The 26,305-nt window shown below is 41.5% G+C and overlaps 1 protein-coding gene across 1 annotated transcript; it reads right to left on the bottom strand.

Moving 5' to 3' along the window:
• Positions 1-25,835, bottom strand: LOC124259414. The gene is made up of 2 exons (XM_046693556.1): positions 25,772-25,835; positions 1-4,277 (listed from the first exon to the last, which is right to left on the bottom strand). Exon 2 carries the CDS (start codon positions 3,442-3,444, stop codon positions 1,612-1,614), a length of 1,833 nt encoding a protein of 610 aa, XP_046549512.1. The 5' UTR covers positions 3,445-4,277; positions 25,772-25,835; the 3' UTR covers positions 1-1,611.
• Between the last annotated feature and the right edge of the window lie 470 nt (positions 25,836-26,305).

The raw sequence follows: 26,305 nt of genomic DNA, 5'->3' as shown, positions 1-26,305 counted from the left end.
AGCCTCGTTCTGGACAACGGTTGGTTGACGAGCTGATGGAAAAGAGGCTTGTAAAGGTTAAAGTCCATTGTGGAGGTGCAGCAGAAATCAGGACATTCCTTTTTACTCCCGGCGTGGGCGTTGAAGCGGAACGAGATGAATTTCTGGAGTGGGTATGGTACCTCCAAAATTCCGTATACCAGACCTGTACCTAAGCGTTTCCGGGTGGATGACTCCATTTGAAAAGCTGTATTTTTTTTAGAAAGCCTCAGTTTAGAGACTACCGCCTCCACGCCTCGCTTGAGCTAACTCCAAGTAATGCTATATCTTAATACTTCCTTGATGAGAAAACTTCTTCATTCACAAATAGTTACACGTCCCGACATCTGGAAAACTAACACACTTAGAAAAGGATACATAATAACATACATTCAGCTTTTCCTCTAGCGAATTAGAACCAAATTCAACTTGCAGCTGTCACTGTGCTTACTTTGCTGAACGCAGCGGGTCAAATCAAGATTGAACCGATTTGGACATTCATAAAACATTATTGAGAACCTATTTGCTTTTACCTCAGGCAATTTGCATCAATGCTGAGAAAATAGCATTAATGAAACCACATGTGCTTATTTGTGTCTGGTTGACTGGCATACCTCAATGTACCTTGGTCGCCTGACCTGTACAACAATTCGTGCATTTAAAACCAGGACCTGCAAACACTAGCTGTCACCGTCCCGCTCTACCGCTACAGTAAGTCTGTATAGTGTGTGAAAATGAACAACACGTTTCTTGCATTCTCAGTCTTGCTGTTCCCGAGGTATTTGATTCCGAGTTGAAGCTATGTCAACTGTTCTATTAAAGCATTGCCCGCAGCCATCAGAACATCCTGCACGGAACTTCCGGTTTAATTTTCCTGACAATGTTTTGGCGATGGTACAGATCATGGAACTGTTTGTGGTATGCGCGCTATAAATAGGTGTCAGCATTGCATTGCAGATCAATATTCACTGGGACAGACGTACACAATCCGTATTCGAGAGGACACACGTACACAATCCGTATTGGCAAGGAGACGTACACAATCTATATACTACGATGTGGACCCATCCGAATGACACATTCATACATACACGCCACGTCACTCAGTGACGTCATATATACGTCATCTACTGACGTCATAGTGTACGTCACAATATGTCGCCAGTATGGCGACGAACACACATACCTTCCACAATTTGTGCCACACAGTAGCAACAATGTGACAGGATTGACCCTTGGCCTCGGCATATCGACATGTGTTAAACTGTTATCATAAGCACATTCTCTTCCTGTTCTATGTGCCCCAAAGAGAAAAGGGCATCTGATATGGCCATAATTGAAGCCATCCTCTGGTATTTTTGACCAAAGCTAGCACCACTCGTATTTTATAAAGGCATATACACAACACACGCTTTTCTTCCAGAGAATATGAATTCCGTGCTTGTACTGAACACAATTATTTCCACGCATGACCATTGTATACACATTTAGGTCTGACCAGCGTGGCACTTTACAGAGGTAAGGATGTGGCACGAGATGAACGACACACCCCCGCGAATGCACAAATTAATAAATACATGTATGTAAGATATATCAGCAATGAAGATGGTTATCTCCGCACACTCTGTCAAGCATAACACGGATCTCCCAGCGAATGTCGCTCATGTAACCGTTCAATGAATTGAATAGGTTTCCCATACTGTGTTCTAAGCCATGCATGTTGGATATCATTTCTCTGGTCTTATGTTCAAACCGGTCCGACCCCGACTGCAGCTCACTCACATAGTGTTCATGTTTGGACGTTAATCCATTGAGATCCCGTATCTCGTGTCTGTTCCTGATCACCATGTCCCTGTAGTTACTCAAGCGTCTCTCCATCTTATCAAGACGCATAATCATGGCTTTTTTGGCTTCATATTCAGCCATAACGTTCATAGGCATATCGCTATACGCTACACTTTGCAATATCTCTAAACCGGCTATTTTACCGTTTTGCGAGTTAATGCGATTGCGCATCTTCCTATATTTACGTTTCATTGTTGACACATTTTTCTCAATGCTTTTCAACTTTTTCTTATAATTATTGTTTCCTGACCTTACACCTGACCTCGATTTTTCCAGTCGGTCGACTTTCTTTTGAAGATCCGACACAATCCTCTCTAGTGATAGTACGCCCATTGTTGGCGTGGTAGTCGACGGCACTGTTTGTGCAGTTGTCATGGTAACTTTTTCTGTCCTCGCCGGCATGAGTGTTGTTGTTGTAGCTGCGATTGTTGTTATTGTTGTTTCTGGCATGGTAATAGCGTTAATTTCGTCTGGGGAGGTCCGGGGCGTGGGGACGCTTGTGACATTTTCCATGTCATTATCTGGCTCATGTGTCGAAACGGTTGCATTCGTTGTGTCGATAGAGTTATTTCCCTTACCCGGCGTGTTGTCCCAAAAACCCGCTTCTGTTTCATTCACAACCACTGAAATATCTGTAAGATTCGCTGAAGGTGTTACACTGTTCAACACAATATCCTCGTCCGTCTCATTTTTCAACATAGTATCATTCCCAAACAAAGTATCAATTTTCAACACAGTATCATTTTTCCATGAAATATCCGTTTCCAACAATGTGTCATTTTCCAACAGTGTATCCTTTATCAACACTGTATCCGTTTTCAACACCGAATCATTTTTTAAAACAGTATCCGTTTTCAACAGGCCGTCACTTTTCAACAATGTATCATTTTTCAACAATGCATCACTTTTTACATCGTCAATGACAACCGTGTCGTTTTTCACCACATTTACAACCAGAGTTTCATTTTTGACAATCTCCACATCCACAGAAAAACTCTTTGAAGTATCTTTAAACTCTTTACCCTTTTTCTTGGGTTTTCTTTCTTCTTTCAATACCTCGTTCCTGTCCTTGCCCTTTGACACAACCTTTATCCTAGCCGTGCCTGTAGCCACTTTGTTTGGGTGGATTTCCTGGGTATTTTGAACATCTTCAACTGTTTGCCTAGCAACAAAAGCTTCTAAATAGTTTATCCTGTTGTCATGGTCTTTCAGTGCAGTCCTAATTTTTCGAGATTCTTCAACAATGACATTTTCAAATTTTTCCAACGCCGGCAGCAAATGCATCAAGGCATCGTCGTCGCTCCTCTGTATGGTAGCATTCATCAGAGACGAGAATATTCCTTGCATGTAGATCATTTCGACGTCGTCAGGGTGAAGCCTTTCCAATGATCTAGGCACGCGACGCCTTGCATTAGCACTGCCTGGTCCCTCCTTTGATCTCATTTGTCCAAAACTTATCAACAGCGATGTCATCCCTGTCAAAAACACCAGGGCACTGGCCACGTGTATGACATGAGCCAGAGTTGGTCTGGCCATGCTGCTAGTGTAAGAAGTGGTCACTGTAGCTGTACCGTTACACATGCCATGGAGGTGGCGAGGAGCGACATCGCAAGCATCTGGAAGGCTACCCGCGTTCCGCCTGTAGGCTGACTACTTCACTGAGCTCGGTAACTGTAAGCATGGCCCGTCGACAACGCGGCCTACCAGCCGGCTTGACTATACACTCAAGCTCTATTCGCGGGAGCGGTTTTTGCAAACACGTATACAAAACGGCGACAAAAAAATCCTTGCGTTTTGAATTTTGTAATGAAACCTTGAAATAATCGTGGGAAATGGGGCTAGGTGCCAATCTGGCATCCTAATTAGTCGTTCGACTTATTTATAGTGTCAACACCACATATTTAAAGAGCCTCAAAGATTTGAAACGAAAACATGTGTTCAAGCTATCAAACCAATCAAATTTTCCGGGTGAAAAAAATTGGACGTTCGCTAGAACCGTCTTTGATTTTACTTCAGAATTCTTTGAGAGCAGTAGTGTAAGTAGGGTCGTTGATACTATAGATGTCACTCGTGGATCGGAAGCGGCCATGCTTCATAAGTCCGCTGACTGAGCGCTAGTGGGAGTAGCCTGCTTCATTCACCGTCGCTGCACGGACGGGAATGAATGATATGTTCCAGCAGCGTTGAACGCCCGAAAGGTCCCCTACACTCGGGATTATGACGAATGGTTAGGTCGAACTTGTCTCATAAAGATACGTTTGTTTTAGATACTGTCTCGCAGATACGTCGGTTTGTCATAAGATGCCATATACCGGTGACTTATGTTTAGGGAATTGCCTCTTCAAACTGTTAAACGTCTGTTGTGTTTGGGCGCTGATGGGCTGTTCTGTTCCTCAGTGACCTTGATCGGTGGTCTGAAAACAGAGTAAAAGACACGTAGAGATGATGGATGTAAAACTGAATGTACAAACAACTCTGCAGTGTGAAATAATCCGGGTTCGATGCTTCATCCAGCTGCTCCACCACACCATACCTGTATATCAGCTGTATGTTCCAGTACCCAGCTGTACACACAACCGACAACACCACCTTCGTCCGGATAACTGAACATCCGGATATCTGGATTTCTGTCATCCAGGCTTACCGTATATTATTGTCTATAAGCCGAATTTTGAGGATGAAAAAAACAGTGTGTAGGAGGGGGCGGCTTATCTTCATGAGTTACGCTTTCGTCAAACTTTTTTCCAGGGGTAAGAAAACAACATCATATCACTTACATATCACAAACAACAGAAGACAACTTTGTCAGTAAAGACGTCAAATTTGCATATATACACATGTATAACAACTATATTCCTCAGGTATTGCCTATGTACACCCCATCTGTATACACATACCAACTATATACACATGTATAACAGCTGTATTCCCCTTGTATTGCCTATGTACACCCCATCTGTATACACATACCAACTATATACACATGTATAACAGCTGTATTCCCCTTGTATTGCCTATGTATACCCCATCTGTATACACATACCAACTATATACACATGTATAACAGCTGTATTCCCCAGGTATTGCCTATGTACACCCCATCTGTATACACATACCAACTATATACACATGTATAACAGCTGTATTCCCCTTGTATTGCCTATGTATACCCTATCTGTATACACATGTATAACAGCTGTATTCCCCTTGTATTGCCGATGTACACCCCATCTGTATACACATACCTACTATATACACATGTATAACAGCTGTATTCCCCTTGTATTGCCTATGTATACCCTATCTGTATACACCAAACTGACTGCAGTCTCAGCCACGAATATTACTCTGCCATATTCTTGGTGGAGAACCGGTCACAGTCGCTTTTGAAAAAGCATTTTTCCATTTTTCGAAAGGAGGGGCAAGATGATTTTAAAATGTTTATTTTATTTTTAAAATCATGTATCCTTCCCTTTATGCATTAAACAACGCTCCCAACCCTGCTACCCCGATAAAACACAGTTTAGGAAAGGACTACAAACGTAAGACGCTATTGAATTATTTGTTTTGTTTGTTTGTTCTTTAACGCCACAATCAGCAATGTTCCAGCTGTATGGCGGTAAATAATCGAGTCTGGACCAGACAATCCAGTGATCAACAGCATGAGTATCAATCTGCGCTATGGGGATACGATGACACGTTTCAACCAAGTCAGCGAGCCTGACCACCCGATCCCGTTAATCGCCTTTTACGACAAGCATGGGATCCTGAAGACCAGTTGTAACCCGTATCTTCTCGTGCCGACTGAATAGACTAGGTGGCCAGTGACAAGGGTTACGGCGTGCCATCCAATCTGGACGGTGGTCATAATATCAACCACTGGACTAGGCTGGACTCGTGACATCACCACAACACTGGAGCATACAGTAAAACTCCCTTGTCTCGAACTCCTTTGTCTCGAAGTAAAAGCTGAGTCCTACGCATTTCTGCTTAAGTCATCATTTGGCGATTGTGTCCAACTTACGTAGGACTCGAAGTAAAAGCTGAGTCCTACGTATTTCTGCTTAAGTCATCATTTTGTGGTGGAACCTCGGATGATACGAAGAATTTACGTAAGTCCCTTCAACTTCGACACAGCGGTGTTTGATTGTAACAGACAGCGTAAGACAACAAACAAATTTAACACGACTCCCCTCTCTGAACCAAAAAATTCTCGGCCTGTAAACCTCCCCAACTCAACTCGCCTGCATCCTGACATCCATAGAAGCTAGAATATATAAGCACCATATCCCCACTGAACTCCTGGCAATGCTTGTACACCTTTTCCGGTGATAAACTTTGACGTGCTTACAAAATCAACAACTTATCAAATCAAGAAATAGCTCATGTCTTTGATCGCTTCCTGCATTCGGCTGATGCTAGCGGTGTCGTCTTACTTGGAATATATTCCTTTATTCTTCCAACTGAAACGCTGAGATATGTTTCCAATATTAAGGCATATTCCCAAGTGCCATATATCTGAAGACATACACAGACTCTGCAAGTCAGTATGTTAGACATTGGATTCTTCAGCCGCACTCCCACACCAGTTACTCTTTAAGGGTTCCACTGGGAATAGGTCTCGGTCGGAATGGCAGCGGTTATACTGGAAAGACCTAGGTCAGACTCCTGGAATAGCAATAAAGGGTGAGCGAGCATGTTTTTCTGCCGTTTTTAGCAATATTCCAGCAACATCACGACGGCGGAGACAAGAATTAGGCTCCACATTGTACCCATGTGTTGACGTGTCGAAAGAACGTTAAAACCACTTTGCTACCAGTCCAGAGGAAAGTTTCCACTAAGCAGGAATCATTTTCTCACAGCTGTTTCCTGATATCTCCAGTACATCTCACAAGAAAAAGGAACAGATCGTGACATCTGAAGTTCACAAACAGATCGTGACATCTGAAGTTCACAAACAGATCGTGACATCTGAAGTTCACAAACAGATCGTGACATCTGAAGTTCACAAACAGATCGGGACATCCGAAGTTCACAAACAGATCGTGACATCTGAAGTTCACAAACAGATCGTGATATCTGAAGTTCACAAACAGATCGTGACATCTGAAGTTCACAAACAGATCAGGCACCGAAGTTCACAAACAGATCGTGACATCTGAAGACATCATCTGAAGTTCACAAACAGATCGTGATATCTGAAGTTCACAAACAGATCGTGACATCTGAAGTTCACAAACAGATCGTGACATCCGAAGTTCACAAACAGATCGGGACATCTGAAGTTCACAAACAGATCGTGATATCTGAAGTTCACAAACAGATCGGCACATCTGAAGTTCACAAACAGATCGGCACATCCGAAGTTCACAAACAGATCGGCACATCCGAAGTTCACAAACAGATCGGGACATCCGAAGTTCACAAACAGATCGAAGTTCACAAACATCGGGACATCCGAATACCGAAAGCACGAACCATTCATTAACATTCATAGGGCAGTGATTCATTATTCATCGTGAGTTAGTGTTGACATTAGCCGCTGTCGAGACAGACAAAATGGTGGAAGAATAATCTGACAAAGAAAGTGTGATTTCCAACATCACGTGTGGTAATTCGCTGAAAAATACAGAGAGATGAAAGTTGGCCAAAATCGTGTATTTTCTTCTTTAACGACAAAGTACCAAATACGTCGGATTAAGATCAATCCAACTTCCTTGTACTTTCGCCGTTAACGTTCACAGTTAAAACATTGGACCAAGTAACCGTGGTCTTAATAGCACTTGTGCTAATTGGTTTTAAATCATTTAAGCTGGACGCGTATAAAAATCACGATATTTTTCCTTTGGTGAAAAAATTGCAGAATTATCAAATCCGGTCCACCTGTTGGCGAGAGGACACTGGCGCAGGCGTTAATACGTGTTGGATTAAGTACGAGCGCTAAACACTGCAGTTTTGACATCTGCTGCATGAGTTATCGAATTACACAATGTCTTCAACATAAATAACGTACTTCCAGCACCAGTGGTCGTAAGCCAGCCCCGCCCCATTCCCGTCTTACACGGCGCCCACCCCATCAATGCACCGACATTAATAACATCGTATTTCCCGGAGAACTCCTTACATCTGCAAATCTTAACAGGCATGAGTCTTCTTAAAAAACACGGGAACAGGCATGCTGTATTTAACTTTTCAAGTCTTATGGAGTTGTACTTCAAACCTTAAAGACGTTACGACCCACAGGAATATCAGTTAGCTTATTACTTCAGTATGGAAATACCGTGAATGTTTCCTTCAGCGAATGTAACGGTAAACTCCGATCATGAAATGCCTGAAACTATAGGCTGGAGTGGCCAACGTATTTCATTACTGTTTACTCGAGTTTTTACATACCCGGCGTGTCATCGTATCCCAATTGCGCAGATCGATGCTCATGATGTTGATCACTGGATTGTCTGGTCCAGACTCAATTATTTACAGACCGCCGCCATATAGCTGGAATATTGCTGAGTGCGGCGTTAAACAACAGCAACAACGACAAAAAAACATAGGCGGTATCTATCGAAGTTTTACACGTCTTACGCCCCTTATCTCGACGAGTACGGCTGTGTGAACGTATGTGTGGAGTGAGTGACTTATTCCAGTCAGTGGGGTTGGAGGGAGGGTTGATACCCGTGTATACGACCACGTGAGCAACGTCTTTGACCACTTGAATGTCGCCATTTCAGCCAATGAAAGAAAGATACTGACTGACTGACTGAGTTTTGGTTTTACGCCGCTTTTAGCAATATTCCAGCTACATCACTGCGGGGGACACCAGAAATGGGCTTCACACATTGTACCCATGTGGGGATTCGAACCCGGGTCTTCGGCGTGACGAGCCAACGCTTTAACCACTAGGCTACCCCACCGCCCCGAAAGAAAGATACAGCATAAACCGATATGAAGTTTGGACACTGGTAAGATAAAGGGAGTTTATGTAGAAGTGTTTATAGCATGTGAAGAAATTAAGACTCGAATTCGAAACAAGCGGTGTTGGGTGATGTGAATTGTATAGGTTATATATTATTATTGATTTGTTTGTTTGGTTAACGTCGCACTCAGCAACATTCAAGCTATATTGCGGTGGTCTGATCTGTAAATAATCGAGTCTGGAGTAGACAATCCAGTGATCAACAGCATGAGCATCGATCTACGTAATTGGGTTTATATGATTATGAATCATGGGCCATAATCGTCCATGTGCATACTGACATATATATCTATATGAGTTTCCTTAACAATCTGGAGTACGCACATATAATCATGAATCGAAAAATACGAGTCTCATAAAGACAAATCAAGGTTGTGGATAACATACTGACAATCCTTGAAAAGGTGTGTTTTCCCTCGTTGTTTATCGCATATTTCTCCAGCGGCTTAAACAGATTTCAAACAACAGTACACTCTGCCATAGATTCACCGCCGTATACACACGTGACATAATAGTTGATAAGGGAAAGGTACGGTGTCAGGAAATAGTTCCTGGAAGAATCACAGCGCAACTTCCGCTTAAATTTGGTATTTATACATCAAAACAAACAAACTCCTTGGCAGTGCTTGACGGCACTGTGGAGGAACTGATAACAAACGTAACACAGAAAACTCCTTGCAGTGTCAGCTGTCGGAGGGGGTGCATTTGACAATGGATGAGGCAGGCTTTTATCTAATTACTCAGAGAAATCTAATCCGTAGAGGTGCAGTGTTTACATGCGTATCGTCGAAATACCAACATCCACATAAAAAATCACCAGGGGAATCTGCCGCACGTGCTTTTAATGACTTAACCCGTGTGCTTCTGTTGTTTTTTCGATATTGTTGATCAGAGAAGACATTTACGCATAGGGTTAACTATATATACGAAAAACATGGGAAAAATGTTTAAGGGGATCGAATGGTGCCCCACAACGGGTGGTCTTTGAGGGCTGAAAAGAAAGTTTAAAAAAAACTTGCATTAAACGACGTGGTGTTACCGAGGTTCTTAACGACCCGAGTGTTTGCCCTTACACTTCATCTTGTTAATGTGCATCGCAGAACATCCAACTTTGTTTACTTTAAATGTCGACATGTTTTTCTTTGAAATACCATACAACTGAATTCTGTTTTTGTTTCAAATCAGAAGAGAGTATATGTGTTGATGTGTTGATATAGAATTCCCAACATCACTAGCATGAGCTAATTGCTCCGGTTTCAAAGAAAACGGTCACGGTGGAAAAGTGGGGTGTAGATGTTAGTATCTCCTATGTATGTGATAATACATTTAGATTGTGGCCCAAATACGCTTCCATAGTACCAAACATACCCAAAACACGTGGAAAAGTGTTAAATACGTTGATTTAGAACCTATCACGTTTGATAGATGTTGAAATGTTGAAAACCAGTTTGGAGAATGAAGATATGATCTATTGTACTATATCTAGATTGTGATTCTCTTCAATTAACTTCCGCGAATGGCTAACTTTGCTTTTAGAATTGATATATAACTTATTGGGAGTGCATTACAGAGAAATTCTTTGATCTACGACAAACTTTCTACAAACATCAGAGTTCTGAATGTGTTATTAACACGTTCAGAGCCAGACAATGGTTGGTCAATATTGTCACTGCTAAAGTGTACAGTTATCTGAATGGCTTCGGTGAATACATTCCTGCTTTGTTTATATCTGTTATACCGAGATTGCAGCAATCGCCAAGCATTGGTAATATATTTATTGACAAGTCCCTGGGTGTTAATGTCGACAATCAGACCTAATGTCTGAGGACAATGTCCTAAGACGAGATCTTAAAGCTGAAGAATAAACAAAATGTACATGTAACAAAGTGTAATCTTCTATCGCAATTTGATTACATTTATAGATATTCTTATGTAAGGGGAACTGAATACCAATTTCGGTTTCTGGTGGGAAGGGTAATTGCATTAACTTTGCTAGAATACCGCTTTGATTTCTGTGAAAAGGTACGAACACTGTGTTCGACCTTTAAACATATTTACCTTCTCAGCTCATCTGTATTCAGTATCCCTCTATCATCCCAGGGTCCCCTTAATGAGGAACCGTTATCTAATTTAATTATTTTTCAGAGAGGTATCTAAATATGGGATCTGTAAACTTTGACATAATTTGGTGACAGGGTTGTCCCATCATTTGTTTGTTACATGTTACATGTTCTGCTAGAGCAGAATTATGCCGTTTCCAAAGCGGATAATCTCAATCTTCAGTCTCATTGTTTAGTTACGCAAGACAACAAGCCCATATTTTGATTTTCCACAAATTAGGGGTCTTGATGCCTATTTCGAGAAGCATGCAGCAAGCTTCATTGCGAATCTTATTAATACAACTAATCTTGAATGAGGTTTCTCTGCCTTCTCAGAGCCACATATCAATTGGTTCAAACTACTTTGAATTTACTCATCATTGTACTAAGTGCTCGACCCACAGAATAACAATAGGGACGGCGACTAACAATGCCGACCGCGTCCATCTGTCATGGTCAAGTCCACAAATTGTTTCGTTTCGTTTGCCAGTTTCATAGCGGGGTGATCAAAAGTTGAACACGTTTAATCGCTGAAAGTATTATGAGCGTTCAATGAAGTTCTCTGAAAGTTGCTCTAAAGGGTCGACCGGTGATGACGTCATTTTACCCCAAGATCGACTGCCAGGCATTGAGGAGGAAAATTGTTAAAGCGGAGCAGAGGTCATGTACTCTTGATTTTAATTGGTTTTAAGACTTGTCCGGCTGAATTGAATCGTTTTCTTAACATCTAGTCGTCAATACAATAGGCTGTGTGAGAACTTCATTGCGCTCGGTTTAATCCGAAATGTCGCGAGATCGAGGCGATCCGTGTGCAGCCCCACTGACGTGATTGAGTGAATGAGTATTGCTTTACGCCGCTTTTAACAATATTCCAGCAATATCAATACAGGGACACCCGGAATGGGATTCACTCGTTGTAGACATGTAGACAGGGGAATCGAACCTGGGCATTCGGCGTGACGAGCGGACGCTTTAACCACTAGACTAGCCCACCGTCCCTTAACATTATTGAGATTACAACTGTATAGTGACTAGCGAATATCTATGTTGAAATAAACTCAAACCAGTCTACATGATACAAACAAGTTGAGCTAAGGATATACCACTTATTAAATGGCATTAAAATATATAACAGATAATTGTTTAAAAAAACCCGATGTATTAGTGTTTTTGTTAGTTTCCGTGTTGAACGGTATTTTCGTTAGAGATACATTATCCTCATCCTTATTCCACATTCCCAAAACTTTCACACCCCAATACTATCACACATTGTTAAAACAACAACTCCTCATCACCCCTTTTTAGGTAATAGGATAGCCCAGGAAGTGCACTGAACTGAAATGACAGGTTATGATACATCACCTGACTTAGCATAGTACAGATTTTAGTAGAGAAGAAAGTAGTTAAAGTACTGTCGGAAATGCTAGAAAAATGCTTTTTGACTTATATTTAAAATTCAGAGGTATTACAGTTACTTAAATAACAAATATCACTTTAAGAAACATCTACCTAATGTAGACCGAGGGAATATATTTTGAGACATGCCCTAAAATGCGTTTTTACTGATGAAAATACAAAAAACTTAGAAAAATAAGGGGTAGTGGGACGTTATTTGATACAAACATTAACTGCCCGTGTTACGTCATCAGCATGCACGGTATCGCCAGGTGAAATTGACACCTGAGCACGCGCTCGGGCGAGGGGTCATCTCAATAGATGTTTTCTTCAAAATGTTGAATATGTGTACATATAGTATACGTATTTGTTATGTAAGGGATCATTTGTGTATGTGTGTTTGTTGTGAAATAAACATACGAATTACTGTACATTGGAAAGAATCCTATCACTTGTGTTATCTTATCGATTGATTGTAGAAATGTGCAACGTTTTAATAAATGTTTTGCATGTCAACAGTATATTTCATTGCAAAAATATGGATGTAATTCGGTCAGTTTAATCTAGTTGTGAACATTGGCCAAAGATTTAACGAAGTCACTGGTGTAGCTTCTTTAGAATATATATATTCTTCTTCTCCTAAAGTTTGTAGACCGCCGAAGTACTCCCTTGTCAAAGTTGTCAAGGATGGTTTTACGTCCCGGTGTTGCTTTTGAGACGGTCCCTGATTTGTTTACAAACTTGTTGGTAAGACATACCAACAGCTCTACAAGTTCTGTAATAAACTACTTCTATACTAATGAAAGGTTAACCTCTGTCTTTTTCAAGTACAAAAAACTTATAAACCTTTGCAACAATCGTCTGCAAATAGTTGGCCATAGTGGACGCTGTGATAAAGATGTGCCATGCATGAAAATTGTTTATCAAGACTTAACATTTATATTAACATTTCTTCAATAAAGAAACGATAATTAAGTAAAGTAACACAAACATTCAACATTTATTTGTTTAAGAAAAACGTTGATTCATATTTTTACACCACCTGTATTATTAGCATAAAGGTAAAGACTATTTCAGATTTCTGTTGTTGAACTCCGGAACAATCTTAAGTTGTTGTTTTGGTACCACATTCTCTCCTGTAAACTGCCCTTTAAATGCATGGGAATGTTAAATCAATTGAAATAAAAATTAGGTACACTATAGGTGAGTTGATATATTGACAACATAATACATTTATCACCTTTCTAAAGATATTAAGGTTAAAAGCATTTTTCTAGCATATCCGACAGTACTTTAGTTAGCACTGTCTACATTTATATAAACTCAAACCAGTCACCGACCGCCTCCGTGGTGTAGTGGTTAGAGCCTCCGCCTGGAGAGTGGAAGGTCGCGGGTTCGATCCCCGACCGCGTCATACCAAAAGACGTTAAAATATGGTACTTGTTGGCCCTTTTCCTGGCGCTCGGCATTAATGGGTACAACAAGGAGTGGTCGGCTCGGAGTCAGTATAATGTGTCTGAGTGGGGTATTCATGCTTCACTGCGGCATGGTATCTCAGTGGGCTAGCACTATAAAACCAGCTTAAGTCTGGGCTAGTACAAGCAGCCGCACATACACATACACACGCATGCACGTCGTCATATGAGCGAAATATTCTCAAGCACGACGTTAAACCCAATTTCACCTCACCTCAAACCAGTCTGCAAGATACAAACAAGTATTTTCCACAAATGAAATTGCATTAAATTTCATAACAGATAATTATTTACAATAAACGATTTCCTAGAGTTTATGTTAGTTTACGCGCTTAACTGTATTAGATACATTATCCTCGTTTCAATTAGTACATTTCGAGGTAGGGTCACAGGTAGCTCTAGTCATACAGACCCTGAAACAAATATTTCCAAGAAAGCCCATGCGATTCTAGAATATGTGGCAAGTCTAGATATCCACGGTTCATTTCAGAGATTAGATGGTAGTCTTGGTTACACGATATTGCCAAAGCCACCGGCTGCTCCAGTATGTAACCAGTTTGTTGAGTCTCAAGCCTTTTGCAGTCACCAAAAGAATGTGAAGAGGCCAAGTTACAGTAATGACTGTTAAACTAACTACCGGCGATAATATAATGTAACGAGTATGAAATAAGCGGAGATTGCATTATTTAAACAAACATGACAAAAATGAGAAACGGTCGATCCCTAACAAATGGAAGGTACGTGCTATCTTCCGAGAGTCCCTGGTTGACCTTGACCTTGACCTGAGACCGGTGCGACCTGGTTGACAGTGATTTATGTCTGTAGCCGTCCATCATCTTGTCACGAACATCAGTTTGTGTCACAGAAAGAAGAAGTGTGTGGTTATATGGCCTTCGTGTGATTTACGGTTGATTTGTAACTGTCTCCGGGAGCTCCATTCAACAAACCCTCTTCAAAGATGGGCTGCCTTAACACGGATATACTCTTATGATCATGAACAAACGGCTGTGACACATTAATCATTATTATTATTATATACTGCCGTGTTGCACTCCACTAAACTAATGCTGCATCCCTTAAACTCATCTTGCGTTCCACTGAATCCCACTGTACCCTCACTGCATCGACCTAAACACGCGCAATATCTCCTCTGGCCTTTAAGGTTTCACTTAATCCATGCTGCATCCCCATTAATCCATACTGCATCCCATTTCACCCATGCTGCATCCCCTTAACCAAAACTGCATCCCCCTTAACCCATGCCGCACCCTTTTCACGCATGATGCATCCCATTTCACTCATGCCGCATCCCATTTCAATCATGCTGCATCCCCCTTAACCCATGCCGCACCCCTTTCACCCATGCCGCACCCCTTTCACGCATGCTGCATCCCATTTCACCCATGCTGCATCCCATTTCACTCATGCTGCATCCCATTTCACCCATGCTGCCTCCCATTTCACTCATGCTGCATCCCATTTCACTCATGCTGCATCCCATTCACGCATGCTGCATCCGGTTTCGACCGTGCTGCATCCCATTTCACTCATGCTGCATCCCATTCACGCATGTTGCATCCCATTCACGCATGCTGCATCCCATTCACGCATGCTGCATCCCATTTCACCCATGCTGCACCCCATTTCACTCATGCTGCATCCCATTAACCCATGCTGCATCCCATTCACGCATGCTGCATCCCCATTAACTCATGCTGCCTCCCATTTAACCCATGCTGCATCCCCATTAACGCATGCTGCATCCCATTTCACCCATGCTGCATCCCATTTCACTCATGCTGCATCCCATTTCACCCATGCTGCATCCCATTTCACTCATGCTGCATCCCATTTCACTCATGCTGCCTCCCATTTCTCTCATGCTGCATCCCATTCACGCATGCTGCATCCCATTTCACCCATGCTGCATCCCTTTTCACCCATGCTGCACCCCATTTCCTCCCATGCTGCATCCCATTAACCCATGCTGCATCCCCATTTCACCCATGCTGCATCCCATTTCACCCATGCTGCATCCCATTTCCTCATTGCCTCCCATGCTCATGCTACATCCCATTCACCCATGCTGCATCCCCATTAACCCATGCTGCATCCCTTTTCCCATGCTGCATCCCATTTCACCCATGCTGCATCCCATTAACCCATGCTGCATCCCATTTCACTCATGCTGCCTCCCATTTCTCTCATGCTGCATCCCATTCACGCATGCTGCATCCCATTTCACCCATGCTGCATCCCTTTTCACTCATGCTGCACCCCATTTCACTCATGCTGCATCCCATTCACGCATGCTGCATCCCATTTCACCCATGCTGCATCCCATTTCACCCGTGCCACACGCGTCCTAAGAACGCACATTTTCACACATATACCGAATATTACAGGGGGCGTAGGAACAAGGGGGCTTAGACCCACACATTTTTCAAGACGAAACCATATCTACCTTACCATAACTACAATTTCATTTTGATTTTCAATACTTTTAATAAATTAGCCCACCCCCACCCCTCCCCAAAACCGTTCCTACGCCCCTGTATTATAATCATGAAATAAGTTTAACATTTCACAAACCGAGTTTATTTTAAAACTTAATAACAACTCCTCCCTTGTGATATAAATGTATTTTGATTTCTCGGAATGTTTTTTTCTTTCCACCACAATAGTAACTGATGACATTGTGACAAACAGATACAGTAGAACACGGTTATAGCGAACACGGATATAGCGTACAAACGGATATAGCGAACAAATTTAAAAGTCCCGTCAACAGTCCTTTGTAATATCATTAAAATTATACGTGAATAACGAACTCGTGAGTAGCGAATTAACGGCTATAGCGAACTGATTTACTGCCCCAAGACCCAATTAACGACGTGATTAGCGAACTCACTCAGTGTCAGCTCAGCCACTTAGCGGTATACATCAATCTTGTTGGCGGTGAATCAACATTGTTTGATGGTCATTAATTAATTAATAAAACAAACATATCGTGTTTAACCCATTCAACATTGCAGGCCGAATAATCGGCCACAACGTTATTTCCATTGCCGTAGTATGATTGGCTGCCTTAGGTCACGTGTCTAAATTTGACCAATCACGATCCTTATAGCAGACTGTGGCGAAAAAACGTCATTAGAAACCGTCATCTTTATCCAATAAAATCGCTCTTTACAACTGTGAAAATACTCTCGGCAAGGGTACAGTGATATTGTTGATGTTCCAGAGCTGTCTAACGATACCTCGCCTCGCATGTTATTCATACGAAGCTTCGAAAACGGAGGTATTTCCCGTTGTTGTGTCATGTTAACGAACGGAAAGACTGATTACATAAAAATGAAAATATAAAAGAAAAAGGCACGGGCATGTTATGACATGTCATAAATGGAAAAAAAAATCGCTTCAGTTTTTGCTTGTTTCGTCGTTTATCTGGACATTATAAATGTAAGAGTGTATTTTCATTAAAAAATCAATTTATTCAAGTTGTAGTTGTATTATTTCAATTTCATTATAAAAGTAAACTTCATATTTATCAACATGATATAGGTAATGTCTGTGAATGTCTACATTTCTATAATCCAAGATGGCGGTCAAATGTGAATAACGAACAACGGATATAGCGAACTAAATTTCTTGGTCCCTTGGAGTTCGTTATATCCGTGTTCTACTGTATATAAATACCGGGCATTACTGTAGGCAGGTAACGCATATAAGCCACTGATGTATCCCGTCGTGAGATAGGCGATGGAGTAGCGGGCTGCTGTAACTGTGGTGAGATTATAACATATACATCGTCCAAGTAGATGGATAAAGAAAGTGACACAAAACTCGTGTGTTTATAGGTTAAACACATAATCAGAGGATAAAGTGTCAGTTCTTTTACACAGTTTAGCTTAACCAAGTGCGCCAGGCAGCGCTCCCTCCCTCTCTCAATGACATACGCCAATACCTACATTCACACCTACAAATAAACAATTTCAATATGCCACGAATCGCCGTTAAATTACAACTTCTCGTTTTCTAGTTTTTAACGTTGGTTTATTACGTGTTCAGCTCAGATTTCATTCTGTATAATTTCTTTACAATGTGCTGGGCTCGGATGGAAAGAATATATCGTGTTATTCTTAATACATCCGTGATGAACATATGTATACATTTCTCCCGAGTCGTGGCAGAGCTCACTTCTGGCAGATCGGGGAATAGCATCACTTGAGACTCGGTAGGGGCTGGCTGTGACTGTAGACGTGCCCTGACCATGGATATGGTATAGACTCTAAACTTCAATAATTACACGTGCATTTTACAATGACGGCATGTAATGTAATTTGAGTTAATGTGTCGGACTTATGTGGTGATGAAAACCAGATATTTGGTTATTTGGAAAGGTCACGAAGGTCAAACAATATCGCGGCATTTGTTTAGCGTTAGAGGAGCCATGGGATGTCGATCTCAAATTTCCATTTCAATAAAGTGCACGGCGACGTATTACTATCAAAGTGATCATGTTTGATTTAAGTTACAAATGTATACCATGTGCTCGCCAGTGTAGCATTTAATGTACATGTTCGGGGCCCTTAAAGAAACAGCTGACACCGAAGTCCTGCATAAAGTGCAGGGATGATGGCCTGGTTGAACAACGTTTTATGGACAGGATTAAATGCAGTTTGTAAGTGCGTGTGTAAAGTCATGGTTTTGACAAAATGTATTCTTTTGAATGGAAAGGTATATAAGTAAATACTTTGGGCTGAGTTTCACCTAAGACCTACATTTAGAAGGAGAACAGTAAACAGCCCAGAACATGATTAATTGCAGTTTCATGTCACATGAGGATTTGTAAGGTAATCTGGCGTTTTACCAGAGAAACATTGTGATGTAAGTGATCAAACAGGAACAAACAGGACTGTAAAACATTACTAGGATATGTCGGTGACATACTCACATGTCATTGTCAGGGCGTCACTAACAAAGTCAATTATTAAGGTCACTTGTTTTAGTCACGATATGTCTGAAATACTGCCGATGTGGTCACGTGTCAAACGTGGGGGTTTTGGTGATGGTGTGCGTGTTTGTATGTGTGTGCGTGTGTGTGTGCTTGAGCGTGTATACATATACACTAAACGCCAAAAGATACGTTACCCTCAAAATTTATGAATTACTTAAAAACTATCTAAGATATGTCAGAAGGTATTAGTTTACAAGAAAGCTTAGATGTCCAAAAGAAAGGTTGATACTAAAGGTTGAAGATAAACCATTTAAAACCACACTTTTGTCAGTATTAAAGCAAGAAACAACTGTTGTAGAGTGTGTAAAATTGTAAAAGAATCATTCCTATGATTTCACTCTTCTAAAACATTTTCTGCTGATTTGCATTAGTGAAAACAAGTACAACGTGTCTTTGATATTGTGAAAACGTGTTTAGGAACACCTAAAATGATCTTTGTGAACAATTTTGTTTGCAAAGTAACATTTTTCCATTTTCTGTTGACACAGCACTATCAATCGCCAAAACGTAGCAATATTCAAACAGTATTTGCATCCATTTCACATGTAGAATGATTCTATAGGGTATGAAGAGAGCCTAGAATGCATGATATGATAAGCAAGTACGAGAAATATGCCACGATTAACAGCTGCAGAGAGAGAGAGAGAGAGAGAGAGAGAGAGAGAGAGAGAGAGAGAGAGAGAGAGAGAGAGAGAGAGAGAGAGAGAGAGAGAGAGAGAGAGAGAGAGAGAGCGAGCCATTGGGATGGTGCAGTTGGGGTCGGCATATGCTGTTGCCAACGCCGTCGGATGCCACCGTATCACGGTTATAAGACTTAGCGCTTCAGACAGACTGGGGTCACCATAGACAGACCAAGAAGTGGACGTCCACGCATCACAATGCAGCGGAAAGTTTCATCCTCACTTGAGTCGATTTTAAGAAGGGTAACGTTTCTTTTGGTGTTTAGTGTATGTGTGCGTGTGTGTATATGTGCGAGTGTGTGTGTGCGTGCGTGGGCGCGCGCGCGAGTGTGTGTGTATGCACAAAATATGCAAAGGTACTGTTAACATTTAAAATGTCTATGACTAGTGGAGGAACAGAAAATCTCCTCCACATCCACATCCACATCCACTAGCACATCGGGACCGCTAGTGAACATTATAAATGAGTGGCCCGTTACATGGTAACTTCAACCTGAACCAATAGACCTTCAAAAAATCCTGATTAAACTTTCAGCATTCTTTCATAGGAAATCCTCCTGACAAGGTTGTTCTCAAAGGCACATCTGTCTCGATTCACAAGCATGAGTCAAGCAAAATTACAGGTGTTGTTTACAGAAAAAAGGAAAAGACCTCAAAGCTGCAACAGACTCATTAGTTACCTGACTTCCCAGGTACCGCTACTTAACTGTAACGAGCACATCAAAGGCAATGCAATGCATGGCTGTATTCACTGAGTAAGGCACGCGATACAACTAGCGGTTTGAAGGCCAATATGAAAAACGTATATATATATAAATGATCCTAAGGGTAATGGGGTCTACAGAGTTATCTCCCTTGACCAACTGCCATATTCAAATTCATGAGATGAAAACCTTGTTTCCTCACTAATTGAATCGGATGCTGTTTAATAAAGCGGAAGTGACGTGAACTACCTGCAATCTAGACTGACTGACTGTATGAGTTTGGTTTTACGCCGCTTTTAGCAATATTCCAGCAACATCACGGCGGGGGACACCAGAAATGGGCTTCACACATTGTACCCATGTGGGGATTCGAACCCGGGTCTTCGACGTGACGAGCCAACGCTTTAACCATTAGGCTACCCCACCGCCCCCTGCAATCTAGAGCTTTGTAACGTATTTATCAAAATGTGCGCATACGTACGTGCGACAGAGAGACCACGTGCGGGGCAATGCTGCAAAAACACAACTAACTTTTGATCTACAATACACATCAACGTGATTTCAATGAAACTTCCCCCAATAACTCAGTTGTCATAAATTCCAGATGCTAGGGGTTCCATCTTAGAAATTTGTAAGAAACATCTAAAAACGAAACGCGTATTACCTTTAAAAGGAGGAATTCCATCGCAACACATTTCCTTAAATCAAAGGAGTCATGCTGATCACGCCCCGGGAGTCGCCACCCCAGAGATCAAACTGTTTGCATGTTTTGACAAAAAGATGCCCAAACCAAGCAAACCTCCTGATGATCAAAGAACAGCTATGTTAACAATACACTTGTTGTGAGGAGAGAAACGCCTCTGACAGTGCATCTTGAAATAGCACTTTGAAACGACTGCACACTCTCACCGTAGGCAAACAACCTCGTAATTTTCAAGAAAGGCACAGGACTTGGTAAAAACACGCTGTTACCTACAGATGTCTGTGTACCGTGTCGGTACAAGGTCAGCAAGTTACGGACAAGGCTAAATGGTTCATCCTCGGCACACAAGGGCATGTAGTTTTTAGGTACTTCTTAAATACAAACGTTATACAACGTGCTTTTTTAAACTAAAAGTTGACGAACTGAACACATAGAGTCCTTGTAAAGTAATTAAAGAAGCACCTGTCTTAAGTTGGCCAACGAACCCGAACCTGAAGACACAGTTAGACAATGTCTGACTATCAGATTTGTAAGTGTTCCTTGTCTGACGTCAAACGTTTTAACGTCGCGATACCTGTCTACCTTCCGGCACGAAACTGTTCCTAACTTCAAGATTCCGAGTGAGTGAGTGATATGGTTTACACCTCTGTTAGCAATATTCCAGCAATATCACGACGGGGTATAGCAGAAATGGGCTTCACACATTGTATCCGTGTGGGGAATCGAACCCTTTCCTTCAGCGTGACGAGCGTACGCTTTAACCACTTGGCTACCCCACCACCCCCAAGACTCCGAATTCACATACGTAAACATAGGTGGGTCGGTAAGATTAGTATCATCAATAATTCAGCGGCGAAATGCTTGCTAAACACACCATGGTAACGTCAGTAAGTGCCCAATGGTTCCGAACAGTTACGCGAAGATTTGAATGAGTGAGTGAGTGAGTTTAGTTTTACGCCGCACTCAATATTTCAGCTATATGGCGACAGTCTGTGAATAATCGAGTCTCGACCAGACAATCCAGTGATCGACAGCATGAGCATCAATTTGCGCAACTGGGATACGATGACGTGTGAGCATCGATCTACGCAAAGAGATGTGCCAACCAAGTCAGCGAGCCTGACCACCCGATCCCCTTAGTCGACTCTTACGATAAGCATGGGTTGCTGGAGATCAATTCTAACCCGGATCTTCGTGAAGTTTTGTATAGCAGTACACAAGGGTATAACATTTAACATACATATATATATATAGGTACCGAATAGCACGGGTCACGTCAGACAGGTATACTATGGGTCAAGTGTGACAGGTAAACTTGAAATGGTCTTGCATGTCCTGTGGGTGCCGAGGATGAGACAGCATCTATTCACGACATATTTTCAAGATGTCACGTGTATATGCGCGTTTAACACAAGGGTCAAACCATTTGTATGACCACCAGTCGATTTATGATCATACTGTTACCATGGTTACATACTGACATCTATATATAGCCAGTCCCCAGCAAACAAACAAATGGAATCCAAGGGATTGAATCTATTATATACTTTAAAATATTTAGAAAAACTATTTCATCAAACAGCCCAATCATTTCTCTACTGTGGTTCATTTTGGTGCAGAAGTAGACTTCCTACAGTTCTGTGAACTCACTCACTCATTCACATACACCCCGACTGACTTGGGGTGGTAGGGTAGCTTAGTGGTTAAAGCGTTCGCTCCTTACGTCGAAGACCCGGGTTCGATACCATTTCTGTTGTCCGCCCGACGTGATATTGCTTGAATATCACTAAAAGCGGCGTAAAACTAAACTCACTCACTCACTCACTCCCCCTGAATCACCCTCTCTCTCACTCACTCGCTCACTCACCGTCCCACTTATTCACTCACTCACTCACTAGAATATTGTTAAAAGCAGCATAAAACTATCATCAGCAATAATTCAAGCGCACCAATCTCCTAAACCGATGTTTATATGGAGACTCCTGTCTTTTTCGAGTTAAGCTATCCTTGAATAATCACGCAAGCAGCGTCCGTATACTTGGCTGCGTGAAGCCGGTTTGCGTGTGGTATGGCTTTATCCCGAACTCCCAGAACATACACATCAGGACGACCATACACAGTGGATGAAACAGGTGGAGCATGGACCGATCTCCCGGATAACTGTTTAAACAGGCAGCGCTTATATCGGTGGCTTCATCCATGTGGATGGGGCTTCCCGTTCAAATAGCACTTTCGTAGGCGCATTATGATTGCGCAGTCTAGTGTGTGATACTTCATGACATAGGTAAAAGAGCATCCACGAAGTGTCCAAAGACAGAATTATTTATGTGTTTTTTTACTTTTCCACTTTAATGGGGTATACAACAAAAGTCTAAGAAAGGATCGATTCATGTCTGCCTTTACTGTAGACTTTTATATTATGTTGATATTCAAGTTGGTTCTCGATATTGAAGGTCACAGATGCTCGGCTTTTAAACTTAAAGGGTGTCTCTGTTGGGGGCTAATTGGCAGGCTAGCCAGTTTCAGGGCACGTTTTACTCGCCTGCTAGGTCAGGTTTTATGATTGAGATCATTCTAGCATAAAATGACTTCTCTTAATCCATTGAAATACAGAAAGGTCAACGACAGAATAACCGGTCCCGATTATCAGAATCTTAACAGAATCCAGTGAGCGTTTTCGGTAAATAGTCGTGGACAAAAGTGGATTGGATTTGTTATTTTGCTGAGTTGTTGTTAAACACCGCACGATGATGCAGCTTTATGATATTGTGTAAATATTAGAGTCTTGACCAGACAATCCAGTGATCGACATCATGACCAGGGTTCAGCTTGTATTTTATCCAGTCAGAACCCGATGATCCAGTGATTAACATCATAAACAGGGATCAGCTTGTATTTTATCCAGTCAGAACCAGATGATCCAGTGATTAACATCATAAACAGAGACCAGCTTCTATTTCATTCAGTCAGCACCCGACAATCAAGTGATTGACATCATAAACAGGGATCAGCTTGTATTTCATTCAGCCTGGATCAGACACACCAGTGGAACCAGGAAATCAATAGCCGAACACACTAGCTACTTGGCTCCCCGAACACTCAAGTAGAGTCATGGCTCAGTGTGCGTATATAGGTGTAGCCTCGCATACCATTGCATACAGTATCAATCTACGGCGTCAGTGTAACATCATTTTAAAAAAATGAACAATTTTGTTAAAGCAGATTATAAAGAAGACCAACCGTATAGGATTTCTTGCACTGTTTACTTCTCTCGCGCAATTGTAAAGATACACAGACTATTTGATATCAAACAAAAATTACATTTTGTAAACTGCGAACATGACGACGTGTGGTAGGTCGGGGAGACGTCTTATGTCAACATCACGGATGCTGTGCTTGTAATACCTCGTCTGTATTACCCCTGCTTTCTATACATATGACATGAGTGTGAACCAAAGCATAACAAGATCCTGTCCCATGTGCATGCCTCCTGTATGGATATCACCAAGCTTTTGATCTCAAAGGAAACGAGAGTAATTGGCGTTATTGGTAATATTCCAATCTACACATGTCTACGTTTATAGTATCTAGCTTAAAAAAAACCAATTTATGTTGCAAAGAATATATGTGTTTGCGATTTCCGTTTTGTCACATTTGTAAACAAGTATGTTACGGATATGCAAGTTTTATTAATAATATAGGCAAAAGAGATCACCCTTGGCCTACACCATCATGGAAATAATTAGGACTGAATACATCTATGTGCTATAAATAGTATTTATCTTAGTCCGGGAATGTAAAGTTTGAGGCAGTGTGCATCTCTTTATCTGACTGACATTCGATGTACATGCATATATGTGGTAGCTATGTTGTCACATCGTGCGATAAGCATTCTACAGCTGCTTGTTAGCGAGAGCGATATGGTTAATGTTACGTACGGAGATAACGGGCATCACAAAAACAAAAGTGATACATCCAGCCTACGTTATATTTGCAGTATCCATCAACACCCACTTAGGGGTGATTGACCTTCTGTATGAGGTGTTGACCCAACGAAGTGTTGCTGATTTGGGTTTACAACGCTTTGATCCATTAAAGGGACTGTGTTGTAGAGAACATCGCTCTGACTCTGCTCGATTTTTCGATGACTTTTTAATCATTCATATTCAATTCTGTTTAACATACGATCATTGATTCGGCAATACTGACATTGGGAATCTTGTTGATCCATTTAAAATTCCCTTTTGATGTCATTATCTAGTGAAGAGTGATTAATTATTAACTTGGGAGGCTAATGACAACTATATACATGTAGATCACTGAGCTAGTGATAATGGCAACGAAGAAGATGATGATGATGATGATGATGATGATGATGATGATGATGATGATGATGAAGAGGAGGAGGATAGTGATGATTGTAATTTTGATGATAATGATGACTAAGGAGCTGATAATGATGACGACAGTGACGACAGTGATGATGCTGATGATGAAGAGGGAGATAGTGATGACTGTATTTTGATGATAATGATGATTATAAAGGAGATGATAATAATGATGACAATGATGATGATGATAATGAGGTTGATGATGACAATGACGATGATGATGATGCTGATGCTGAAAATGATGATAATGAGAAAGAGAAATATGCAACAAAAGAAAAGCTCGGACGAGACCCGTTTCATACCTATATACCTACAGCCTCCGTGTTGTAAACGGAGTGTCGACATTTGGTGACTAACATACATTTATCTCGATTAACATCATGCACTACCCTTGTTTGACGGAAATGTAACCACCCATTCTGAAATGGTGTATGTACGAGTGTAAGAATTACTCATGTTTTTACTTACCTGAGTTTAAGCAGTAACCGTGTGACAAAGTATCTTAATTGCTCAGGTACAGTCGTGGGGTAATTGCTCAGGTACAGCCGTGGGGTAATGTTCATCAATGAGACGGTAGGAAGCCCTTGTATTACCCGACTAACGAAAACCGCAGCACCCTCACACCTTCTCTATTCAGAGATACCTTCCTCGCTATTACGCCATATTGGTTTATACAACGATATTTCAGCATATCGCAGTAGAATCAAACACATACGATCCACATGTGTGATATCTTTCCGATTCCAATAAAAACGTAAGCGTTTTACTACGTGCTGGGGAAAAATTGGCGTTATAACGAGGGGATATGGACAATTATACCATGTCTGAATCCACCTCTTTCCGTCCATTGTTTGGCTTACGTGCTACAAATACTGATTTTATTCTCAACGATAAGGATGCTTAGCTGGATCGTTCCACCAACACGTAACGTCCGTTGCACTGTGTAGACTCAACCCAGGCATTACCGTCTTCCAAACGTGCAGGAGGTGTATTCAGAAATTC

The sequence above is a fragment of the Haliotis rubra genome, unplaced genomic scaffold, assembly GCF_003918875.1.
Source record: "Haliotis rubra isolate DU_JTF1 unplaced genomic scaffold, ASM391887v1 Scf72, whole genome shotgun sequence".
NCBI classification, from domain to species: domain Eukaryota; kingdom Metazoa; phylum Mollusca; class Gastropoda; order Lepetellida; family Haliotidae; genus Haliotis; species Haliotis rubra.
Note: the sequence above shows the minus strand (reverse complement) of the source record. Positions and strands in the feature narration are given on the sequence as shown.

Excerpts from the sequence above, each read along its gene's own strand:
- LOC124259414 (XM_046693556.1), bottom strand. The coding sequence starts at position 3,444 with ATGTGTAACGGTACAGCTACAGTGACCACTTCTTACACTAGCAGCATG.